Source organism: Orbicella faveolata, unplaced genomic scaffold (assembly GCF_042242905.1).
Source record: "Orbicella faveolata isolate gen_17 unplaced genomic scaffold, um_ofav_v1 contig_35, whole genome shotgun sequence".
In the NCBI taxonomy this organism is placed as follows: domain Eukaryota; kingdom Metazoa; phylum Cnidaria; class Anthozoa; order Scleractinia; family Merulinidae; genus Orbicella; species Orbicella faveolata.
The window spans coordinates 19,711,180-19,731,492 of NW_028301564.1; the positions used below are offsets into that span (position 1 = coordinate 19,711,180).

At 38.2% G+C, this 20,313-nt stretch overlaps 1 protein-coding gene across 2 annotated transcripts; it reads left to right on the forward strand.

The window, feature by feature from the left end:
• Positions 1 to 312: 312 nt before the first annotated feature.
• LOC149103664 (uncharacterized) lies at positions 313 to 8,981 on the forward strand. 2 transcript variants are annotated; one of them, XM_089273855.1, is made up of 2 exons: positions 313 to 538; positions 6,602 to 8,981. In XM_089273855.1, exon 2 carries the CDS (start codon positions 6,633 to 6,635, stop codon positions 8,175 to 8,177), a length of 1,545 nt encoding a protein of 514 aa, XP_089129981.1. In that variant the 5' UTR covers positions 313 to 538; positions 6,602 to 6,632; the 3' UTR covers positions 8,178 to 8,981. The 2 variants fall into 2 exon arrangements, with proteins under 2 accessions (XP_089129981.1, XP_089129980.1); XM_089273854.1 differs by lacking the exon at positions 313 to 538 and adding an exon at positions 3,288 to 3,762.
• The last annotated feature ends 11,332 nt before the right edge of the window (positions 8,982 to 20,313 follow it).

Below are 20,313 nucleotides of genomic sequence, written 5' to 3' on the forward strand. Positions count from 1 at the left end.
CCTATTATAGTTTCCAATTTTGCCTCTCTACTCCCCAATTTCTAAACAGACAAAGATACAAACTGTCTTTCTGTCTGTGAAAAGTGAATTATAAAGTACAATTGTCTGCAAATGTCACTGACATGTGGTAGAAATCCTTCCATTTCTACAAAGACATGCTATTTTGCAGCCAAATTCATTCGCTTTTAGTTTCCGATTTTGTCTCTGTGGTTCCCTCAGTTTCTAAAAACCACACGAAACGAAAACTGTCTCTCTGTCTGTGAAAAGTGAATATTATAAAGTACAATTGTCCGCAAATGCCACTGACACCTGTTTGAAGTCCCACGTTTCAGTGGTATAAACAACGTAAACTCGCGAACTTCTCCATAAAAGTTACCGGAGGATCAGAACATTGCGGTGCGAAATTAACGAGACATCCGTACCAGTCTTGTAGGTAAACTGCTACAGCAGTAAAATTCTGAGAGAAATTTACATGGTTTACAAGCAATTACTCCAGGGCCGGTATACCACTATTAAGGATCCTACAGACCCGTCTGAGGTAATGCATATTTTAATAAGTTCGATAGTTATATGGCTGTCTTTCATGATCAGATAAACTCGACAAAAGATCGCTTTATAGCTTCAGTGATGGAAGGAAAAGTTTGAGCTTGGGGTGTGAGTTCAAGACTATTGCATTTTTCGAGTTTTACGGTACGTTCCTCAGATAATCTGGTTTAAAAAAAAAAATTAGGAATACTACAAATAACTATGAGAGATCTTAGACAGACTTTCACGTATGTTTATGCATGCAATAATCGTTTGAAATAATTTCGACTTCAACAAACAAGATGTCATCGCTTTTCATGTGACCGTGCAAAAGAACACGCGTTCTCTTGAAGACAGCAGGCGAATAAAGAGTGACATCGATCTAAAGAAAGAGAAATTCTGCTCTTCGGAGACCATTTAAAAAGAAAAGAAAAAAGAAAGCTTTTAAGCTATGTAATAGCCTCGACGATCTACCAACGCTAGTGACCTCTTGGGACTAGAATCCACGCGGAGAGACGAGAATTGCCCCAATATATAAACTGATCAGAAAAGGTAACCAGAACCAGATGTTTTCTACCGAAGTGAAAAAAGATATGGGTACACGAGATTGGCCAACCATTAAAACTTTGTTGTCACATTGTCCTAAAATTATTTTGTTAAACCTTCGTTCGTAACATTGGCGCAACGTTATTTTTTTGAAACTTATTCTGAAAACATATATCATACATGGTCTTATTACATTGTTGAAAGGTGTTGAAAATGTTGACGCTTTGATGTAGAAAAAAAGTCGCTCAGCATCTCTTTATCTATGCCAGTTCTAACGATGTTGTTGAAACCCTGGGAGCGTTTTTAACAAAAAATGTGCAAATTTTTGACCTGATGCCAAGCGGAAGGGACGTTTGGCCAAAGATGAAGCTTCTTTAAATAATATCAAAGACTAAAGGAAAGTTCTGTCAAGGATCAAGAGTACTTTCGGATGCATTGCACAGGTAAAATGTGGCATAGTAAAAAGCTGTCAAAAGCACTCAGGCAACCTTTAATATATGTCAAATTCAGTCAGCCAACCCGTTCAGAATTAAAAAAAATGGTTTTACGATTTAATGATATTTACCAAGTGAATCGGCAAAGCTGCAGACATATGTTGAATAGCAGGATCGTTGACGAGTGGCAAGCGTCCTCAGCGATATTAAAATCCTCGAGTGTTGAGGGACGAAATTAATTTTTTTTTCGTGTAACTGAAACTAAGTGAATTTTCTAAGTCGTGACATTAAATAAGCAGATCCAGGAATACATAAGCGAGACGTGCGAACTGGGAATAAGCCTCGACAAACTGAAATATAAGGTTTTAAGAAGGAACCCACCAGAAGTTTTAGTAACAAATGGACAAAAACTTTGCACCAAGATTATTTACATCGTCAGTTTCGCAAAGTTCTGTGCGACTGCTTTAAATATCTTCTCGAAAAAAATCATTTCGAACAACACCAAATGTCGAAACAAATTTTGAAGTTCATATGAAACACTTGAAAGTACTGATGAAATGAAACTGATGATGAAATTTTACCTGTTTTTGCACCAATTCTCTGAACTTTGAAATTTATTTTCTCGAGTTCCCATTGGAAATTGTCTCCGGTATTATTTCAGTCAACTATTTATATATGATTTACTTAAATGTAAAAAGGACTGTGCAATACCTAAAATTCATCTGGTACAAGGTTTTAGTCCAATAAAAGCTGAAATTGCTCGATTTTCGGTATCAGATTTCGTCTTACGTATTTTCGCCTACGATAGTTATTAGAGAAGCCCTGGGAATTGTTTGGGGCTATAGCTGTTGCACAACTGCACGGTTATATCTAACGCTGTTGTCAGTGCTGTCAGCACGTTCATATGAGTGTACGCGTGAAAAAATTGGCCCTTATAAATGCGCACGCGTCATCAACTGTCTTAAAACATATGAATCCATAACTCTAATATAAAAATACAATCACTCACCGTTTGGTTCTTTATCATGTACGAAAGTGATAGCGATCAATTCTGATATTAGTTCGTTGGAAATTAAAACAGTATGCTGCCCAAGTGCCACAAGCGATAAATTAAGCAGTGTTTGGTAAAAAATCAAGTGATATTTAATATCGGTTAAACCACGTAATTTCACATAGTTGTTTAATCCTCTTTTTTGATCAGGCGTTGAAGACTTGGGCTATATTAAATAACTTTCATCAAAAAAGTCAAACGCAAATCTTCCAATCTCCACGCATGATGCAGAACTTTAGCTTCAATTCGTGTGGACACAGTAGAAAGCAAGATATTGACCCACATTGTAAAGTAGTAAAAGAAATATTTATCTTAAGTATAGTGGGCTTAATTTCCTTTTCAACTTAAACTGTCAGGTGCTTGCTCAATAATGCTTTGTCATTCAAATATATATATGTATTTTTTGTGTAAACAGCACTAAAGGGTTGAATAAAAACAATGCAGGTATCTGCTTGTCTCTTGTTAGAAAAGAAAATGCCGATCACCCAAAAACAAGCAGTCTGTAGTGAAAGCTGTTTAGAAATAAACCGTTCAAAATATGACTACACATATATATAAAGCTACATGCAAATATATTTTTAGCGGGTTAATGCAAGCGGTTTCTGTGAACATTTTTTTTTCTTTTATTAAACTTTTTTTTCTCTCACTGATGAAAAATGCCAACGTGTTCTGATGTCAACTGTAAGCAATCAGTATTCCTATCTTAACCTAACACAAAACCTGTCCATCAGTTACACAATATAATAAAATATAGGGAATACATAATGATCAGTTGGCCGTCGGCCAGAAAGAGAGCTAATAGTCATAGCAGAATAGCAATTCAAATCTGATTCATTTCTCTGCAGTTCAAATTTATGATCTTTCGTATATTCACTTAAATTCAAATAAGCTGCACGTCCTTTGTTAACAAAACACACAAAGTGTGCGTCTTTTAACATCAATAAGGTTTTATACCAGGTGTAAATAGATATTTATCAATGCCTTTGTAATTCAAATCGATTCTATCTGTTAACTAAGCGGCTGCACGAAAACTGTGAAATCGCCGACGATGCGCATATTCGCCAAGATAAATATTGCGAAATTGTGGCGTTGAGCAGGTGCCTGCCTGCCATGGTTTCAAACGCTTGAAAACCCATTTCTAAGCTACAGGAAAGTTTCAGCTCAGAATTCTTCAAAACGCATTCTACAAAATAACCCAGCAAAAAGGTAAGTGAAATAAGTCTATTTACACTTTACCTAAATCAAGCTATTTGCAGATTTAGTAAATTGGTCCGAGATATAACCACTTGCAATATACCAACATTAATTCATAATATCTAAATTTGTCCACGAACTGCGCCAGAACAAAGAACGCATATCGCGAATTTTATCTAGGACAGAGCAATGAGACTTTACCTGAGGCAGTTTCCGTCAGATCGTGCAACTGATTTTTGGGTCGACAACTCTCATTTTAGCAAACAAAAAAGTACATGTGCAGGATTTCCTACAAAATTTATTTCGTGAAAGCAGAATTTCAGTCGCGGCATACTATAGATGGAAATGTTAACAAACCTCAATTCAAAGACGAGATTAAATAGTCGGGGTCTTACAAGCGCATAAGAATTAGAAAGGATAAAAAATAATGCCTCTTCAAGATGTCAATGCTTTTTTTTTTCTACATCCAATGATACACAGGTCAAGTTTTTTAGTTTGTTTAACGCTCGCAAAGCAGTAGAGCCAGTAATGTTTTAATTCGACTGAAATCGAAGAACACTTTGCGTACATAAAAAGAGATTTAATGCAGTCCGTTATCATTTCTTAAGCCATTTTCCAAGTAAGCAGCCAGTAAAGCCCGCAACTGCAACCAGCACGTTGATGACTGATCTAAAACTCGATTCTGAGACCTTTTTTTTCTGCTTCACCTCCAAACAATATTCATTTTTGCAGCCAAATCGAACACCCTCTGTATCAACTTCAAGGCCTAAGGCTCTGTATCAACTGCAGTGGTAAGATGTGGCATATTTCTTTTTTTTTTTTTTAACTGAGCTAAAAGGTTTTTCCTTTTGAAGAAAACAGCGCCACCTAGCAGAAGAGTTATGACTAGGCCGGGTTCCTTTGCAGCAAGTCTTGAAGAGCAGTAAAGAGCTTTCAGAATCATCCAAAGACTTTCAACCGAAACACGATCAAACACGAACTGCTTGAACAAAAGTGCAAATGGTAGCTTAATTGATCTTTGCAACGCTTAACTTGTCAAACAGCTTAATATTGTTTCGTTTCGTTCCCTTGATTTGTATCAACTATTTTTATTCAGGTAAAACTAATCTTCAAAGCAATGTGAGGAAGGAATCAAATTGTTATAAAGCTCAATAATTTGTATAGAATTTTTCGAATTTAGAAAATTTTGGTTCGTGATCACCAATTGTTTATCATTTTGTAGTTACCGAGTTAGTCTTGTGATTCTAGTGCCCGACTGCCCCCACAGATAGTCTTATGACTTCAAGTTCTTTATCTTAGTTTATCGAGAATACGTTATAAGCTCCGAACAATACCCCATTGATTCGATGGTCATGTTTGGACCAGCACTTGGTTCTGAATCTTCCACAAAGATCCAGGTTAGGTTTCTTGTTCTCTAAACTGTAGATTCTATTGGTTGTTTCAAGAACTTTGTGGTTCGCTTTTGAAAGTCGCGTGCAAGTGTTTGGGTTAGCATTCTAAAAACGATGTTTAGTCCTACAAGGTCAGTTCGTCTCGTGTGGCGGCCGGCTATTTAGGTGCGTGTGCTTTTGTTGATCAAGCTCTTTTGTAGGAGAAGCAGCAGTAGTAGTCCAAGAAATAAAAGACCCAGGGACCGGAGTCTCGCGGTACTTCCTCGTTTGGACGACTGAGGGACTTCCAATAAAATGACTAAAACATTTATAAGCCCGAAGATGCAGTTGTTCCTGACCAAGCTGGATTTCCACAATGCACTGAAAATAACCCAAAATCCGTCGAACGGAATACGGTTCACATCGACATATTTTACATCAAGCTAATTTTTTGATACATAATTGAAAAGGAAACGCAGTTGATTTTAGAAAAAAGCTGAACGTTTGATATCGAATAACGTGATTGCGGTACACATTCGTCTCTATCGAAAGAATTCACTGCTCAACTGGGGTTTACTTTCCTCTGGAGATAGCGAAGTGTTGAATGAACGTCGATTGCGAAAAAGTTCATGCGATCTCAGGGGCGTAGCCAGGATTTTTCAAAGGGGGGGGGGGTCACACTGCGTCAAAGTGAGGGTACCCACCAGATTGTTTTGTCGTTTTCGCCACCTGTTGTAGGTTGTTTTCTTAAAAAAAAAAAAGGCTTACAAAAGAGGGGGTCACAGGCACCCCAGGGACCTCCCTAGCTACGCCCCTGGATCTAAAATGTCACGCATCAGTCATTCCCTAATTGAATGCTGTCAAGAATCTGAAAACACTTAAAGCGACAACCAGCAAATCCACTGGACCAATTGGTGCTGAAGTTCACTTCAAAAATTGGGAATATTTTGATTGCAGACAGAATTTTTAAAACTATTAAACTTCGGGATGTAATTTCGAAGTTCGAAGCCTTATTTGGGAGACTTCCACATCATAGTCTAGTTAATGTCCGCAAAAAAATATCACCGAACTCGGTAAAGTTATTTCATTTGTACTTTGTCACGATTCTTTTTGCGAAGAGGTTCATCAAATAAACAAAAACTTTAAATAAAATAAACAACTTTTTTTAGGTGTAAATTGTATTTAGCACTGCTAAAAAAATATTGCAAACAGAACATAAACTATTAAGAATACCAACTGAAGGGGGCTGAACAGCTGGCTGTTTACACAATGCGATGGAGGAGGTGAACTCGGGGCCACCGAGAACAAATCCAGATGGCGGCAGGTTGGAGGATTTGAACCAAGGACCTCCGAATTTCTAATGCAGCGAACTAAACGATTTGGCCGCGCCGCCTCCACATAGATTGAATCAATTTGAATCAAATTGTAAACTCTGGCTCAGAACGTATCTGGCAGGACTAATGTCAGTCATTTTATTCTAGGACTGAAGGCATTAACAGCGAGATTTATGTCATGGGTTCTAAAGTGCAGCTGTTGAAGGATGCAATCGACGTTCATTCAACACTTCGCTATCTCCAGAGGAAACTCAACCTCGAGGGCTTTCGTTACAGACGAATGTGTACTGAGGGCGACGATTCCAACCCTCTATTGGAAGCAAAAACAGCGGGAAAGGAGAGGTTGGAAGTAAACAATGAAATCTTCCATTTAAGCAAAATGGATCCCCTTTTGAAAGACGAAATACCACAACAAGAAAATGCAATTCAAAGAAACAATTTGGAATTCAAAGTTAAAGGATTCCGCCACGATGAACCACAGGATCAGGCTTCTGGAGGAGAACCAACCCAAACAAAAACTGTTCAGATGTTGCAATTGGAATCCAAACCTAAAGATTTCTTGGACAGCAAAAGTTATTGCCATGAACATTTAAATTCTTCATTGGAAATCAGGGAACTTGCCACCAGAGGAACAGTTCGCAAGGGACCATTGGAATCTAAGCCCAGGGGTTTACTAGACAGCAGCCTCTCTTGCCACGAATACTCGAATTCTGTTTCGGAACTTGAAATTCCAGGAACATCAATAACAGCTCAGCAGAAAGTCTCGAAATTAAAGAATGAAGGTTTCTTTGAAATCAAAATTTCTCGCACTGAAAACCTGGAGCTCTCTCCGGAATTCAGAAAATCAATATCAGGGGCCCAACTTGAGAGCAACAAGTCTTGTGAAGACCGCGATCCTCTTTCGCAATTCAGAACTGAACCAGGTGATACAAAAACACTTCGGAAGGAACGATTGGAAACCAAGGTTGCAGGTTTCCTGGACAGAAAAAGTTCTTGTGACGAAAATTCGGAGTTCTCCTCTGAAGTCAGAACACTACAACTGACAAAAACAAAACCAGTTCAGCCAAAAGACTTGCAACTTAAGCCTGAAAGCATCCATTGCATCAAAGATCCTTCCAACGTACAAAAAGACTCTTTCTCAGATGTCCCAAAACTACAACACCTTAAAACCATTCGATCAAAAGACTTGGAGTTCAAGCCTAAAAGCTTCCAAGACAGCAACAAATCTTGCCATGAAAGCCAGGATCCTTTTATGCCACTGGGTAAATCACCACTTTCCGAAACAGTTCAACCAAACATTTTGGAATTCAAGGCTGATGGTGTCCATTGCAGTAATAGTTCTAGCCATGAAGACTCCAAATATTCCTCTGGAAGAAAAGTGTCACGAAACTTGAGAAAAGCTCGTAAGAAGAAAAAAATGGACTTCAAATCTCAAGGTTTTCATTACAGCGAGCTTCCCTGTAACGAAGCAATGGAGGTGAAAAAGAAGCCGGAAATGAAGAAACCAGTGCAAACGAAAAAATCGACTCCAGTTCATGCCCCGGTTTGCAAAGTCCCGAGCTGGCAGGACGATGAAGTAGTGAGAGCAAAGCTTGCTCAACGTCGCTCTGCCGTATGCGATAAGATTGAAAAACAATTACTGAACCAATATGGAATCAGCTTGCGAAATTTGAGGAAATATATGGTTATTGACGACATACTGAAGGAGGTGAACTTGCTGTAACATGAAATCAAACATGTTCAACTGAAGCGACTGATGCCATTACAGATCTGTTGCTTAAAAAAGAAAACAGAAACAAACGTTTTTTTTTTTTTGCACGCCGTGTACGAAGAATGTAGAGAACGACTTCAAGTAAGAGAAGTCAGGTATTGACATCTGAAAGCGTGAAAGTTTTCTTCACTACTTTATAACTTTTTTTTGTCAAAAACAGGTAAAAAAGAATTATCAGCACTGCTAAAGCGTGTGATGCCCAACAGTTATATGTTGCAATATTGGGAAGAACTATTCAAACATATTTATTCAAATCCGTAGACAAAAGCACACACACACACACACACAAAAAAAAAAAATGGAAAAAGGGGTTTCGAGGTTTTCTCTGTGTAAAACAAAATCCTGATTTGTTTGAAAGACAAATTAAGTAACTGAATCGGCAACTTTTACAAATGTATGCAGGTATACTTTAATTCCTAAGGGTAACGAATATATTTATGTGTTCAGAAATTCTCCTTACAGTGAAACTACATTAACTGTCAAGCATACAGGTAATAAGAATAACGAAAAATATTAACAATTGTCTTATGCAGTCATACATTCAATTTCTAAGAGTAGCGAATACATAAACTCTCCTTACAGTAAAACAACGCTGTCAAAGATACAGCTAGTAATGAGAATAACCAAAATTATCAACTATAGCCCTAAAGCACTAAGCAAACAGATTGGAGAATTGAGCTTAACCTCGACATAAGTCATTGCCAAAATTTAGTTTGTTAAACCTGTTGTTTGTTAATTAAACTGTTTCTGTGAAAAGGTCTCTTGAATATCTTTAGTGAAGATAACAGATCTGTAACCAGACTGCGAGCAATCTCTCTTTTTCTCGAAAATCCGAGGGGAAGACCGCAGAGAACCGGGAGAGGAGAACGCAACACAATTGAGCGGTCGTGAGCGAGCGAGCTCACTTGTTTTACGTCTTTCCACACGGATTTTCGAGCAGAAGAGAGACTGCTCGCAGTCTAAACTGCCACGGCCGCTTTTTACAACACTTATTTGTCTTAAAGACGAATCTTTATATTGCTGATGGCGTTCACATTTTGCCTCATTAAGCAGCGGTGGGAAATGGTCCTTCAAAAAACACGGGTCTCGCAAACTTTTCGTCGAATTTCACCGGGCTCGCAGTCTCGTTTTTTCAGCGGTTATGTGCGTCTTGCTGTTTCAATTTTTCACAAAGCTTTCTGGGAGTCTCGATGTTTTGCAAGGCTAAGAAAGTCTCGAATGGCCAATTTGTTTGTTTGTTTTCATTAATGATGGCCGAGTGTCTTAGTGTCTGAACATCTTGCGCTCGCGTTTAAAACACTTTAAAGTCTCGGTCTCGCAATTAAAAAACAACTCAAACTGAATGCCTCGGACTCACAAAGAGTAACACTTGTCTCACCGTCTCGCATAGTCTCGCATTTGTCATTCACCTTCCCTTCATTACCATACGACTTCGCGCAGAGAAGGCATCGTGCTACATGCGAATTGACTCCAAACATCAAAGCAAGAACATGCTGAATTCCCCTACCAAAGAAGTGCTCTAGGGCACACTCCCTCTATAAATTCGCCCCCTTTTCAAGGCCAAAACTGACACAGCTAGATGACTGCCGCATTTCCTGCCCCTTCCACCTCACTTCCTTCAAAACCCTAGCCAACGAGAAATTTTGCATTTTCGGGTCAGTATTGCCTCTCAAACGTGTGGTTGTAAAAGACTTTTGACTAGTCACAAATGCGCGGTCGTTTGAAGGACAACAACATAATCAGTGATATGACTATATAAATTCGGCGTATTTTGAAAATCTTAAACCACGAAACCTGACTTTTCGCGTTTCTATTTGTAGTTGAAGTCTGTCCCTAACGCTCGAGCTATTTCTGAAGCCAACAGATCAATAGAATAGCCACGATAAGATATTTGTGAAATTCTTAAGCAAAATCCAAATTCAATTTTTGAACTTAGCGCTGTCCCCCCGAGTCTCCGTTTTGAAATCTGTGTCCCACTGGAAGGTAATTAATTTGGTAAATTTGGGGCGACAAGATCCATCTTCACATGCAAATTTTACTAGCAAAGTTAAAACAATCAATTTGCAATGGTGTATTCAGCCGTAGACCACTTGTCTATGGAAATATCAACATTAATACTAAGTGGTCTGAGTAAAATTCTGCTTCGTTTGAAAGTTATACTGGTAAGATGAAACAGATTGGAATGGACGTCCGGATCGGACACGCCAATCTTACAAAAGTTTTCCCAGTCTCCACAAATCCAAACATATCTATTCTGAGGCAAAAGAAACACGACTTCATGAAAGCTTATTACGTAACGCATCAGTGAAAATGGTTTCTCGTTTTGAAATTGTCTGCAGAACGGAAGAAAACCAGAATGAAAAAACAACATTTTCAGCGTCGTTTCCGAAAGCGAGGTGGTAACTATGGAAACTGTCAGAGCCAGACTTTCGTCTCCCTAATTGTGGTAATTCGCTGGGTAACTTTGAAGACATTGCGTAATATTTGCATTTGTATGATGCTGATATTGCTTTTTAGGAGTAATAAAATCTGTAAATTTTCGCCATAGAGTTCCAAACCGTACCTTACATTTTCAAATTGGCAAGGGCATTGAGCTTCTTGGAACTGCATGATTTAGTTGGCAAGGCTTAATAACTAAGTCAGGGTACACACAAGGAAAAAATTGAACTGAGTTTCACAGCGGAAACTACTAAGTTTCTAAGAAAAAAAAATTGAACCATGCTAGCTGAACCTGAGAAAACTGAAACCGCCCCTTGTGTACATTTTAGTTTTTTGAGAACCTGTCAAGTTGTAATAGGGGTCTTGCCATTTGATACCTCAAAGGCGTTAATGTGAAATGTTTTAAATTCTAAAATGTGTTCATCAGGCCAAAAATGTAAACAATATTTAAAACAGTTTGTTCTTACATGCAGCGTCAAGATAATAATGTTTTGCATTGGCAAAAGATATCAAATGCGTCTGAGTGTTTTTACATTCTTAAGGAAACGCGAATTTATCTCAACAGCAAATTTAGACTGGCGGATTAAAGTTTTGACGGTTGTTTGTGCAAAGTAGGAGAAAACCCTTTTTATTTAAAAGATATTCATTTGTAGGAGCAGGTGTGTCCATTGTTGTTCGTCCTTTGTTTGATTGCTATGCAAACCTGTCAAATTTAATCGCGTTTCTAGACGTCAAGAAAAAGGACACGGAGATCCTCACAATTCAGTCGTTCTCCTGTGTTAGTAGCCAAAGCGCTTCGACTTCCTGATTCCGAAGGAAATAAAAGAGTTGCAAGAGGGCTATCGCTTGGCTTTTTTGCGCAGAGAGACACGATGAGAACCAGAGAAGAGCAGAATCGAAAATTATACGGCTGCGTGTCGCGTCGGTTCAGTATGCGCTCGCGAAGGTACAAAAAACTCGCTGCGCAAGAGGAACTCGACGAGTCGCGCGCCGCGTCGGCGAAAACTCGCGAAGAGAATTCGCGAGCGACGACGGAAGAGTTCGACGAATTCGCCATGAATCGCTTCAAAGGCTCGCGAAAGGCCGCAAAGTTTAACGCAGCTGCAGCTATTGAGGAAGATGATGGACTTGACATGGAAAAGGAAGCATTGCCTGCACGCTGTAGGAGACACGCTATTTGCGAAGAGATGGAAAGGTACATTTTGAACGACGCTGGCGTCAGTTTACGGGGCTATCGTGAGTTGCTCGTAACACGGCGTCTTCTCTTCGAGATGCACCTGCTGTAAAGAGGAAGTCAAGCAGAAAACACTTGCAAGTCAGGCCTACGGCAACTTGTAAACATCTCTTTAGTTAGGACGCTTTAGAACAAAGTAAAACCCAGACTTACAGCAACAGAAAAAGCGTCGAGAGACATCATGCGTAACTTTGACTTTATTATGGAGTCATATGCAAGACGGCAAGTCGAAGAACTTACGCGTAACACGGTGTAGTAGTGTTATTTGTGATATTGATTAAGCTGGTAAAGTTCGAATTGAATTAAAGTCGAAAGAGTCGTTGAATATATTAGCAAAAAGAAGGGAAATAAGGACGTTAAAAAATATTTTAGCCATTACATTTTTGGTAAAATTAATTACAGAAGTCAACAAACAAAATACTCATAAATTCATCGCGTATGGACACAGCAAAAATTGCGTTTAATTTATTCTTAAATTCAGCCTAAATATATCAATTGTAGGCAAATTGTAATTATTGTAAGAAGACCTTTTCGAGGTCGATGTATGAAGGAAACTTGTTCATGCTTGAAATTATTCTTGTAAAAATGTATTATAGTTTTTCGGCTTTGAGTCCGATTATACTGTAAAATTAATGATAAAACGCAGGCGGGGAGTCTGCGTAAAATAATAAAAATACAAGGAACCCGTAGCTGCATGGTGATTTACGGTAATTTGCGAAAAAAACATGGCAGCGATAACGCGTGCGAGGTTTCTGGTATCGAAAATGTAGTTGCGTGCGATATTTTTCAGTAGAGAGGTCGAAGAAAATTATTTTCAGAAAGTGATTATAGAAGCTTTTAGAAAAGTATTTTATATTTTACACGCTGTCGGAGTGTGAAGATAAAGCATGAAAAACATAGACGTCTCGGCTGCTTTTTTGCGGTTGTGTTTGAAGGTCCTCAGTGCACGGAATAGATACAATCTTAACTGACTATACTGACGAAAACGGAACGTCAAACACAGTTCGAAAGGGTATTTCTCCCACCTCATTTCAATGGATTTTCTATTTACGCTAAAGAACCGGAATTTTGGTGACAAAACTAGACATCATCGTTTAGAAAGTTGAAAGTTTTCCGTTCCTCGTTGTCAGGCTCTCTGTCTATGTGCGTAAGTGCCCATAAATCAAAAGAGTTCGACACAGCGCTTGAGAACTGAAATCGTAATTTGCTGGCCTATAAGTCTCATCATATTACCGGATGCATTTTTGTTGTACAAAATACTACTTAAGCCCGTAAATTAAGAGATTTGTTTTGAAAGTTGAAAGTACAAACAAGTTCAGGCCACGTTAGTCGCAAGGCCAAACTAAGCACTTATCTCAACCCCTCCCCAGCTAAGCAGACGAGAAAGAAGCATGAAATTGAAAATTTCATCCAGAGTTGATCAGCTGTTTACACCAGCTTCACTTTAAGACAAAATCATTTCAGTAGTGAATCCTGAGCGAGCTGTCAGTCCTCGATCGAGTTAGCTTATGTTATATATGATCTCCATTTGCAGTGCAAATGGGACCATTGAAATCAATAATTATAAGCTGGAGAGATTACGGGAATCAAGTAGTCAGAGCCACGCGGAACGGACAACGATTAGTAACAAAAATGAATGACGTATATTCTGGTATATATAAAAAAATGTATATATAAATAAAATCTCGCGATATTTAGATCTATCTAATTTATCTATAGGAGAGGAGAGAGGAGAACTGTAGAAGGAGAGAGGCAGAAGATGGGTTTTGCCACTTGGAATGAAGATGTCACTGCTGCGAGAGACAGAGCATATTGGAAGAGACAAGTCAATGGCCCTATTCTCCCGGAGGAGAGTTAGGACTATAATGATGATGACTTTATGTATAGCTGTCGCTAATTATTTCAAAGTGGCAGTTAGAAATGTTCAAAGGTGTATAATGCAAGTGAGAAGCCATTGTAATGATCATAAAGAATTTTTTTAACAACACTTTAATCACCATCGAAATCGTGGTTAGCTTATAGAGCGTATTCACTCACGTGTCCAGCAGCCATACAAATTTATTGGAACAAAAGAAAGTGTTTACATAAGAAAAGAGTTAAACTCCCACAGGATTGGTTTTCTACACCAACATGGCCGCCGTTTCATTGTTTTGGAACACTAATATGGCTGCCATGACGTCATGTGCATATGCTCTATTAGGTTCGATTAATTTAACAGCAGCTTTACGTAAGTTTCCCTTATACGAGTATGGCACGCTCTGATGTCAAATGATATCTATTAAATTACCATTGAGTTAAGTGCACATATTTTTGTATCCACTGAACTACTTTATTTGACACCGTGTTCCTGTGACTCTCCGGGCGTTAAACTGTTTCCACACGTAGCACCGGCAATGCAACATACAAGAGATGTATTAAAAATGGCTGTATGGCGGAAATAATTCTCGTGTTTTGATTGGCTGGCGAGGCGAAGTATTTAGCATGTACACACGTGCGGCATGCTGTCTCACAAGGAAAGTAAAAACAATTAGGTTCTTTCCTCTTTGATGAACGCAATGAGATTCACGGAAAACTTATGAATTAATTTTGCAACGCAATAAACTATTAAAAACGATGGTTGTCACACTGACAACCATGCTGGAATGTATATGACAATAATAATAATAATTCTGCATTTATTTAGCGCTACTACTATGAAATATTCAAAAGCGCTTTACATAAAAAGAAGCTAACAAAGATCTATAAAAAGCATGACCTGTGATGTTCACAGTGATTTTTTAAATGAACCTTTGACTAGTCTGTTGTTCAAGATAACAAAACATTTTTTTGACGCGCATTTCAATAAAATGTCAGAATACAGCAATTAAACTGAAGAGTTTGCGATTCGTGACTAGATGGCGGCCAATTTGACTAATAGAATTGGCGCTTCGGGGCATTTTCTACTGATCCAATGAAAGGCCAGGAGATGGAATTAGAACTAATTAAAAGGAAAATTACCCTTAAGTTATGAAAAATTGATGCTCTCAGTGAATTGTTTAACACGTAAAGAAGACGACCATTTTAGTAATGAAAGCCTTTGTTTTTGTGAATTCCTTTCCTATAAAAGTAGAAGTTGTGGATTTTAATTTCAAGAAAAACCGTAAAAGATATTCTTAGTTGCCGATTTAGTTGAAAGGCTTTTGGTAATACAATACAGCTAAGTTATTATAGTTAAAAAAAGGTGTTAAATGACGTTAAGGAAAAACATTTATCTACAGTGAAAGGATATAAAATCAGTAATGAACCAACATGTTTTTGTTCTAAAAATGATGACTTAAAATTATGTCACAATTAGGTATGCAAAGCGGAGAAATAAATAGGAATTCCATTGTGATTTAAGGAAGTTGCTGGTATCATGAAAGAGGAAAACACTTGACAAGCACATTAAAGGTTGAAGAGGGAAAAAGAAGTCATAAAATAATACAAATAAAAGGAAGCTATAGTAAGAGACCAAACTCTGGCACAAGGAAGTTGATATGGAGAGATCGGTGATGACGTCATTGTCTACATTTTCTTCATTAGCATACGACTTTGAGCTGAGAAAGCATCATGCCAGATGGAATTGACTTTACACATTTAAAAGCGCTAATGAGCTCATACATTCTTGTACAAGTTCGAGTTTTTAAACCCGCGTCGTACAAAAGTATTCAGTACATCAGGCTCAATTCCCAGGCACAGTATTGAAAAGCTATTTAATTTCTGTAGCTTGATTAGAAACTGAATTGCTTATGCTAATGAGGCAAATATTGTAAACAAAGATTCCCAAAAACCATTAAAGGAAACACGAATCCTAAACTGGGGAAGTTCCAGATATCATTTGATGGTATTTTTCGTGGTTTCGGGTGAAAAATGCCACATGCTACATGCTAGTACACTAGCTGGTACACTAGTACGGCAATTTGATTAACATTGACCTTTACAGGAGAACTTAACAAAAGCTGTCTTTTCAATTTTAAAAAGTAACTTACGTTATCATCCCCCATGTTTTGATTATTAAAACTATGACGTCATCTCTAACGCGCGGAACCCACACTGAAGAATGGAACATGAAACTTCAAAGTAATTTTGCGTTTTCGAAAGGCCAACCCAGTTTTGCCTCTAACCATTAGGCCACTGTGCCTTTCCAGAAAAAATAAATAAAGTTCTTGTAATAGTACTGAGTGGAGTCCAGTTCGGTCTATAATAAACTCAACAAAATCGGACGACCGCAATATGGAAGACTGTTTCGCTTAATTATTAATAACGTGGGTGACAAATTACTCCGTAATTGTGGCGCTCGCTAAATTTCAGCCTTAATGTATATTTCAGATGTGAAATTACAAAATTGCCATGAAAACGTTTGGCGCCAAATTTCTTGTCATATTTCTTATTTAACTGGTCACCATTTCATGCGTTTTTAACTTTTCAAAAATCTCTAAGCTTAAAACAACAAGCTGTTTGTCTTCTTATAAAAGATGTAAAAATTATTGCCTTTGATCAGTTTTTGTAGGAGTTATCTTTTTTCCAGTAAGCCCTGGCATTCCCCAACAGGTGGCAGATTTAATCAGCCGTTGTCAGGTTACAATACAGTTCTAAGGTACAAAAATACCACTTTCATAATCTTGGTCTTTAAGCTTTCTAAAAATGTATACTTAATCATGGTCTGGAATTAAATTTTAGCCACGAAAAAAAGTTTGAAAAAATGCTGTGTTTATAAGTCCCGCCTTAATCGCAGATTCCACTTTATTTTTCTTTAAGAGGGCATGGTAACGAATCTGCAATATCCGGTAACGAGCGCGCGATGTACGTGTGGAAAAGGTCAACAACTACAAGCGTGAGAGAGAAGAAAAAAATAAATAAGCTATTTTCCAGTTTAGGGTCAGTCCGTTTCGGGAAAAACTCTGACCTCGGACTCTAAAATGCTGCCTGAGACCGAATAACTGATATGTATTGATATTTGTTAAGTTTTTTTCCCTATTTTTTTGATATCTCATGAATGCGACGCTAATCAATCACAGGCCTGTCATTTTTCTATTGAACTTGAAAGAGGTCTGGTAACGAGATGGCTTGATTTAGAGAGCAAATTAGCCACTGATTTATTTTTTAATATTATGATGCGGAGAAGCTAAAAAATACCGTGATCAAAGAAAGCCAAAGAGAGATGGTTTTATTGAGTTTAGAAAGGACTTAAAAAGTGACAGGAGGCTAGTCAGAAAATAGTGAGTAAAGGTTATGTTTTTATTTTTTTAAAAAACAGAGTAAGAGGATGTCTTCTGACAGGATAAAATTTATTCTTAAAATTTCTTTTATTTTTTTTTAATTTTACTGAGAGCTCGTGCTTTTTATTATAAATACAAGCAAAATTGTTATTTGTAGTCTAGACAAAGCCGTCAAGAGCCAAAGAATCTAGAATAGTCTAGTTTTTACAGCTACTGAAAAACGCCCACGAATCCGGCAGACATTATCGGCTAGCCATGCGACAAGAAGATAGTACAAGATATGTCATATCTTTTTTTCCTAACTCTAATCTATCTTTTGTGACGTATGGCGAGTGAAAAACGTGTCAGTTTGCGTGGAGATATCTTTAAAACTGACAGAAACCATGCAAAATAACAAAAACAAAAAGGTGGAAAAAGAGTAGTTACGCCGATGTTCTATTACAGAGTAGGTTTTACGAACCTAATTTAAAAGATTAGACTCTGCTATAAGAACTAGATTATGATTGTTAATACTTAGGTTAATCACAGAGTATATCTGTTTTCAATCGAGGCTGTTTGTGGTGCAACAATTGTACGAGCAGAAAAAAAATAAAAATTATCCATTTTAAGCTGAGTAGACGAACTTTCGTCTGTAAACGATACAACACGCTTCAGGCTAAGACTGATCAAAATTTCAAGAACATTCGTATAAAAGCTAACAACAGCCTTATTTCCCCCAGTTGTTAGAACCACACTAATTGTTTCGAAAAAAAGAAAGATATTTATCATATAGACAGAAGTCTTTTACTGGAAAAGACACCGCTTATAAAATTCATACGAAACTACATCCGGCAACCGAGTGACGTCTTTTCCATATCCTTACTAGTCAGAATATTGATGACGTAAATTCGCAGGTCAGCTGAACCCAAAATGCTTGAATCTACACTTGTCACAGCCACAGTCTCAATGTACATGAATATCTATCGTACTGTACACCTTTTAATTTGTTAACAAATAGTAAACATTTCGAAAACAGCTTTGAAGGTAAGACTAATTAAAGACCTTTGTCAGACCCAGTTCATGAACATTGACAGAGAATTCACACTCGATTTGACTTTATCTCGATCATTAGACGTGGAAAGGAATCAAACGGAACAGCAGACATGTTTTGATCGTTCACCTTTCAGTCCGACTCAAGCTTAAAATATTAAAGTGCACCTAACCCCAATTTTCTTTTTTTCGCTAAAACAAATCCACACTTTATTTGAAGCATTTGGGCGAAAACATTTTTGAATTTGGTTGAATCCTCGATTTTCTGTGCCCTTTCAAAGTCACGCTTGAAGTGTTGCACGACCGCCTTTTAGGGAGTCTGGGGCGGCGGTTGCTGATGACGTCTACCCAAGAACCAAACACAATGGCGCCTCAGTCAGCTCTCTGTATTTGCTCGAGAAAATGGAAAACAAAACTAGTCGTTATAATGTATTTTGGAACTAAAACGTCCAAGTTTTCTTTCAGAATCATTTCTTTTTCGTCACTGGAGTTAGAGTTAAGTTTCGATTCGGAAGACTCCGAAATAAACTTCGATCGAGCACGTTCGACAACTGTGAACTCACTGCTTAGAGCTTTGAGAGCAATTTACAATATTTCAAGCGACGAAGGGGACGACTTCTTTGCGGACGAGCTGCTTGTATATTAGGAATGGAAAGCTAGATAAGGAGTGGAGGAGCAGGCAAACGAAAAGCAGGAAAGAAAACCCAAGGACTGCTTTGGATGGTAATTTCGTCACCCAGACACGATTCCCACGCGTGTTTATAGCCCGTTTGCATTTGTCCTTAGCGAGAATGTACTTTGTCAAGGTATGATTTGTTCTATTAAATCCAGTTCGTGTTTTACTTTCTGTTGCGTGCGTCATGTTTATAAGAGCCACGTACGTGTTGCAGTTTTCGAGACTTGATGACCTCCGAAATACGGGCTTCGATCGATTGAAAATCGTACTGTTTGGACCTGTATTTTTGAAGCTGCGGGAAGCAAGGCGAAAGGAAACATTTCATACAATTACCGATTTGACATTGCCACCCGTTTTAAGTCGGAACTCCAAATAACCAATGTAAGTTATTCTCAAAGTTTGCAGTGAAATTCGTCGGATAAGCGAAAAGGGTGTGTTCCCTAAGCGGTCCGCAGATAATGTTACGCGGTCATATTTTCGAAACTTGCACAGAATCTTTGTCGCACTACTGATTTCCAAACCTTCGAAAAACTCTGCAAGTCTAACAATTTTGTTATCATGTTATTCTAAAGGATTAATCTTCGACTTTTATCTAAATCGAAAGAAAAATACGTGTTGCATGGTTAGCGGCGTACAGTTGCGACCTATTTACATATCAGTATATTGGTCGTAACGCTTCTTGATCATGATCGATCACACAACTTTGCCGGTTAGGTTATTAATACTGCGGGATTGGAAGATATAGGTTGTCGATAGTTAATTTATGAAAATAGCATTTGAAAGTCTGTGGAACAAATTCCAGCGAGAGTTCTTCAATGATTCTAAGGGACGGCAGTTCGCTTGTTTCGGTTCGACAAAATCAACCATCGTTTACGTCTTTATTATACCATTAGCCGATCATCGTCAGTAAATTGTACAGTATATCTTTCTTTAAATCTGGGCAGGAGCCATAATCGGGGACGGAGACCGTAAGCGCGCGCCATTTCTAGTATTAGGGTTGTCCCCATGATATGGGACAATAATTCTATTTTTAGAACAAATTGCGCCATCGCCTGCGGCACACGCGCGTACATGCTGCGAGGATTTTTGCGGATGTCGCGCGGAGGAAATGGCGTCCGAAATTCCCGAAAATTTTCATGTTTTTGGCCCACAACTCAACGCGTTCACGTCTGTTGGAATTTTGCTTAAGTATTTTCGTCGTAAGCTGCTCCAGTTTGAGTGAAGTAAGACAGTGTCGAATTTAGGTATGTTCCGCTGTAAGCTTATATATATATCGCTGACCAAGTTGTGTTCCGACGGATGCTTCTTTTACATGAACTGTACATTACTCCACTTTAAATTTCACACATGTTGAAGATTAACAGCTTTTCCATTACACAGCAAAAAACTAGCTGGATATATTTAGGTATAGCAGAGCTTCAGGGCTTCATAGTTTCCTAGCTCCTCTTGCCACACACTTGCGAGGAATTTGTC